At 34.1% G+C, this 6,120-nt stretch overlaps 1 protein-coding gene across 1 annotated transcript; it reads right to left on the bottom strand.

Annotated features, from left to right (window-relative positions):
- Positions 1–308: 308 nt before the first annotated feature.
- On the bottom strand, positions 309–4,112 carry LOC123230032 (NAC domain-containing protein 30-like). The gene is given in 5 exon segments (XM_044656127.1): positions 309–688; positions 691–1,143; positions 1,731–2,002; positions 2,592–2,761; positions 4,001–4,112. Coding segments are annotated over 4 exon segments (975 nt in total). The 5' UTR covers positions 2,755–2,761; positions 4,001–4,112; the 3' UTR covers positions 309–601.
- Positions 4,113–6,120: the final 2,008 nt, after the last annotated feature.

Here is a 6,120-nt window from a genome sequence, read left to right as displayed (position 1 = left end):
TGTTTCCTAGTATTGTTTCTGTCCTCACCCCAAGGTTGTCTTCCAAAGATACTGTTTAAATGCCCTTACTTTTCAGGTGTTCAATTACCAGTGCCATTGACTTGAGCGGAAGAGAGGCAGAAGTCTTCGGGCAAAATGATTGAGTTGGGTACCCAAATGACAGCATGTCAAACCAAATTAATACTTTTGGGCCTTCTTCTGGGCCTCTACATCGGTTAAGAAGAATGAAAAGGAGGAGGGAATTTTAGATTATGAAAAAAAAGAGGGTGTTTATGGATTTAAAAAACAAATAAGAAAAGAAAAGAGATATGGAAAAGGCTTATAATTAATTAGTAAATATGCATGCACGAGTGGCACATATTTACAATTTCACGAACAAGTTCATAATTAAAGAGGTGATTTTAAAACTTTCACCTACATTAATTAAACTTTCAACCCATTTTTTGGAATAATGTAAACACACTTCAACATCTTAAACAACTTCTAAAAAGGGAAACTTAAAATCTTAAGTCTAATTACTCTTGATTATTTATAACCAAGATGATTCATCATCCATCTCGTATGCTGAAATAATTAACCACAAAATTAAGGCTTTTAATTGTTACAACTCATGCAGACATCCTAGAATATGGCTAACACTCGATTGAGCTTCGAGCTTAAAATTGTTATTCTGAGTCAAAGATGGCAAATTGTTGGGAAGGGAACCAATTGTGAAGCAAGTAAAGTATCGAAAATTTTCCAGTCAATGTTAGTGTATTCTCCATTGTTGTTGCTCTTTTCTACTTCACCAAAATCTTCATTGGTTAAAAAGTTGTTGTTATGTTGCAGGTGGCCTTGATCTTTTGTTGCGAAACTAGTTGAAAGAGTAGGGCTGTCGAGTTGAGGAAGTTCAATGAGTTGATTATCCAAAAAAGTTGGATTATTAATGGGAAGACATTGATCTAGGTCAGAAGAAGCAAAGGGTTGTTGATGAACATTTGTTGTGGGTTGATTGGGATGGAGATTAAGCATAAGATTATGAGAATTTGATGATGATGATGATGATGGAGGTCTGAGATAGTAAGCTTGGTTCCAACCTTCATAGCCTTGCCTTTGATTAGGGCTTGGCTTTTTGAATGCCCTACACACCACCCATCCTTCTTCCTGCAATCAACATGCATGCACCAACATTTCATATTGGTCAACTTTTTATAATAGTGCAGAAATTTATGCATGATAAATGTGTTAAATGAAGGAGAATGGTGAAAAGAGATGAGAAGTTATAAGCAAGAAAAAACTATCTATACAAACAAATATACTAATTTATCTGTATAAATTGAAATGATAGTTTGAAATTGGATGATATATGATTGTTTACTTATCTTCTCACTTATCTTTCCATCAAAATCACTAAATTAGATATTATCATTTTAGTTTTTCAAATAAATTTATATGATTTATTTTTATAGCTAGTATTTTATAAAAAGTAATTGTTTTTTTCTAAAGAAAGATTTTTTTTTTTTCTAAAGAAAGAGTCCTAGTTAAACTTCCCCGCATGCATTTGAACAGTTAATTGCTTTTCAGTGGCTTTAACCAAAAATTTGTCCTTCTACAAAGGCATGCAAAGTCAGTCAAACACGAGTGCATGCTTAAATGATCTTCCCAACTTATCACTTTTTTTTATATTCTTTTTTCATAATCTGTCTAATTATTCGAAAATTATGATAATGAGAATTGAATAATTAACTTGCCTGAGGAGGTTCATTTTCAGAAGTTTGAAGTCGATATTCATGCATGATCCAATCGGTTTTCCTTCCATTTGGTGCACGTCCATTGTAGAACACAAGCGTCTTCCTCATTCCAATCAATTTGTTCTTGGAAAGCACTGCCTTGTCTCTTCCTGTCGCCTTCCAAAATCCAGCAGCAGTGGCTCTATTCGTTCGAGTGCCCGTCGGGTACTTCCTGTCTTTGTGACTGAAGAAGTACCACTCCTTCTGTTCATCATAACCTAGATTACATCTCGCTGCAAAAACCAAAGAAAATATAAACTTCAATTCTAGTACTTCATTAGATATTATTATAACGAGTAATATTTTATGTATACATAAATTATATAAATTTATTTATACAATCTAATATAATAATATCTAATTAGGTGTTTTTAAAATGAGATTAAAAAAAAAAAATCACATTATTTGATTATAAGTTATCATCTCAGTTTGCATAATTTAGTTGTTCATATTATTTTATTCTATTATAATTCGTATTCCTAATATAATTATGATCAAGAATGCTAATCTTATGATAAATGAAAAATATAAGTCAAGATTAGAAATAATAATCTTATTATGACAATATTATTACTGTTTTCCACTATAAAATCTCCTAAAGCTAGTGTGCAACAAAGAAAAACAATTGTTCAATGAGGAAAAAGATAGGAAAGTGCTTCCACTGTTGACAAAAAAAGTTTAAGTGCTTTTTCTGATGTCCCTTTCTGTTTTATCTAATCGTTTGAAAACTAGAAAACTGTGTGAAATTAGCTTGAATTAATGATATGATACCAACTTTAGTCTGAAGATGTTGATATATGGTGAAAATATCATTAATGATACCTTGAATGTCCCATGGCTCCATTTTGTAGAGGTCAATGTCAATGATAACATCTAGATCAATTTTCAAAGAGTTAATCTTTCGGTTGAGGTAGTAGCCCACGAGTTCTTCTTCTGTTGGGTGAAACCTAAAGCCGGGTGGCACACATGATTCCAATTGATCCATTGGTGCTCTGCAAATCCAAATTTTAAACTTGAGAATTAGAAGAATCCTATAAGCTTTAGATTCTCAATCATGGACATTATAGCTAAGCTACTTAAGCTCTATTTTGTCAATGATAGGATAAAATGATGAACTATGATAATATAAAAGTGGGATCCAGAATATTGGTGATGCATGTGTGTTTGAGTAAGAAAAAATTATGGCAGACCAACAGTGGAACCCCACCAAAAAGAAGAAAGATTTTTTCCTAAGAAGCAGTTAAGTGGAATTAGGTAAAGTATATTGAACACAAAAGCTGGCCGAAAAGCTTGACTTTACTGGCACAAGCATGTTCTTATGTTTCTTTGAGTGCAGTGCACTCCGAATGCTCGTGGATGTACAAAAAAGTTTAAATTTCACACCACCACCATGCTAGCAATTTCAGCAGCCTCAAACACTCAAAATATTGGCAAATATTTTCAATCCACAATCACTTTTCTCTTCACTATTCAACTACGTTAATAATAATATTGCTTCTTCAATTCCTCTAAATATATAGATACGAATACTGTGTATGCATAGTTGCCAGAAGATTCATGATACTGATGCATCTCAGATAGCTACATGATTCATTGTAAGCTCATTAGAACAAGCTTAATTTCCCTATCTAGGTTACTGCATTGAATGCATGGAAAATAAAAGTGATTAATAAAGGGATTCTAGCTGTATCATTGATTGATAAACTTTTTTTTTTTTCAATTGAGTAAAATGTATATTAACAAAAAAACAACGGAACAGTTGAAACAGGGCTAGGAACATTTTAGGCTCGACCTACTCAAGGGAAGACCAGCAAACCAACAAACTACAACCAGACAAGACCTGTAGCAACAAAAACCTAAATCGTTTTCTCTTTAATGCCTATCAAAGTTCCTACTCTGATAGGGATCAAGAGGATAATCCAACCTATCCTATACATTCTAACTTTACAAGAAAGTATTATGTAGGCCTGTCCAACAATCAAAGAATACATATAAATCATCAAGTACAAAATGCCAATCTACAAGTAGTAACTTTGGCTAGCATTCCTAAGACTGTATGGATGCTGTTAAAGTAATTAACGATGGAGTTGTATGCATGTTCACATAAATTTTATTAGATGGATCTGCAATAGTTGATGATGATGCTAAAAATGCTTTAGCATATATTCCTATCCCAAAAGAAACAGTAGTTTCAGATGCATTACACTGAAGAGATGGATATATATACGCACCTTTGTTTGTCGTGTTCTTGGGAGCGAGAGAAAAGGAAAAGAATGAGATAAAAAAGTGATGAAGCTTTGGAAGAATGTTGGGGGAGATGAAAGTGGTGAAGAGAAAGAAGGAAAGAATAGACATATATATACAAGACGGTATGTTAAAGAGAGGATGGAGAGGGATATTGATTGCGCGTGGGGTGGCAGATAGATGAAAGCGTTTGTTTGGTTTGGACGGCGTGTGACACCAGATTTTCACGCCACTTCCCACCGCTATTTTGTGCCCTAAGCTTTAAATTCATGTCTATTTCACTTCTCTTAATTTACAAAAGCACAAATCCATTAATCAACCCATCAACATCCATCCACACATTCTATCTCTTCCCACAATCCAGCTTCTCTTGTCTGTTTGGTGCGCCGCCCTTTGCCACTTGGCACCGCTCATTTCTCGACACCTAGGATTCCATGTCAGACTCACAACCTGTCTATATCCTCAGGCTAATCATTAGTGTTCTTAGATGAATAGTTTCCCAGATGAGTCCAACTTAAGCTACTTTGTTCATTTTGGTTAGAGATCACTTAGAGTTAGTGTTAATTAGCAGCTTTGTAATTAGTTAATCAGAGGTAACTAACAACAACTGTTGCTTTGTAATTAGTTAGTAATAGGTTACTGTTTGTTTGGATTTGTTAAAAACTGAAAAAGCAAAAGCTATGGAATGTAATACTGTAGAGTTAAGAAATTAATTTGCTTGGTTAGCTTACAGCTACGCCGATTCAGAAAAGTTACAGACATGTTGGCCCCTTCTTGTTATTCTAAAGCTTATCCTGCTGTTGATGAGAGGCAACATATAATTAGTTATTTCTGGCTAGCTCATTGCGGTTTAAGGATAAAATTAATTAGAGAATCAGTGGATTAGTTAGATATTTGTGTTGATTAATTAGCAAAATGAAAGATTAAAGGTGTGTTTCTATGTATTTTGGTCTTTGTAGTGGTAGGCAAAAGTACCTCTTGTTTTATAAGCATGGGGACTTAACTTTGTACACACCATTTGCTTCAACCAATTAACTTTATGAATGAAGCTTTTTCGTGCTTCGTAACCATACGGATTATTAATATGACGTACTTTACTCTCCACTCATCTTCAGATTACATCACAAAGCTTCATCTTAATTATTTTTTCTGCACCTTTTAATTTATAGTTAATTAGCTAATGCAATTTAAGAAAAGCATGTGCCAGGCGGAAGGTGGAGTTTTCCAGGGTTCCGTGTGGAAAATCAACATAGCGAGATAGTCGGGTTTTGCACCGCCAAGCAACCCTTTAAGCCGTATAGGTGTCCCTTAGCCCATGATGAGTTGGCACAAGCAAAAGCTTTTGGGTTTTACATGTGGGCATTTGTAAAAGGAAGAGTGTGCACCATTTTGAGTGTGAGAGAATTTGTCAGGATTTTAGGTTGACGACTTAAGTCATTCTTCTAAAAAATCTAAAATAAGAAGAAACCAGTGACCATAACTTTAATTAAATGTATACAAGAGTGATCCTTGAAAAAAAGAGTACCGCGGACAGATCATAATGTTTATGAAAACATGGTAATGGGAAAGTTCTAAAATTTCAGCAAATCATGATTCACAAATTCACTGCTGAATGCTTTTGACTTTTGACATTTTTACACACTACTAGCTAGCTAACGGTGGAGCTACAAAAATGCATATTTACGTGTTGACTTTCTCCTTTTCCAGAAATAAAAATCTCCATTAATCAAATTCTTTGATATGTAGGGCAAAACTTGTTAGCTTGTCGTTTCTTAACTTTAATTACCGAAGAGACTCCACTGATTATTACGTCTTGCTTTTTGCTTCCATTAATTTCAGTAGTCAGAATCCATGTATATTATTCATTTATTCCCCATTTTCATCACTTTCAAGATTTAGTATGATTCTCTCTGAGAATTTAAACGTATCCAGGCCTCTATGGTTGGTCGGTTTCCACAATTCAACCACATAATGCATGGTCCAAATTCAAAGTTACCCCCACAAACTTTGACAAAACATAAAAATATATGTTCATCTTCTTCTGGTCAAATCTCACTCTCTCAAGAAGCCACATGTTTTACCACTATTCGTAATTGATTACCATTTT

The sequence above is a fragment of the Mangifera indica genome, chromosome 11 (assembly GCF_011075055.1).
Source record: "Mangifera indica cultivar Alphonso chromosome 11, CATAS_Mindica_2.1, whole genome shotgun sequence".
Taxonomy (NCBI): Eukaryota; Viridiplantae; Streptophyta; class Magnoliopsida; order Sapindales; family Anacardiaceae; genus Mangifera; species Mangifera indica.
The sequence above is the reverse complement of the archived record's forward strand: the minus strand, read 5'-3'. Positions and strand labels throughout refer to the sequence as shown.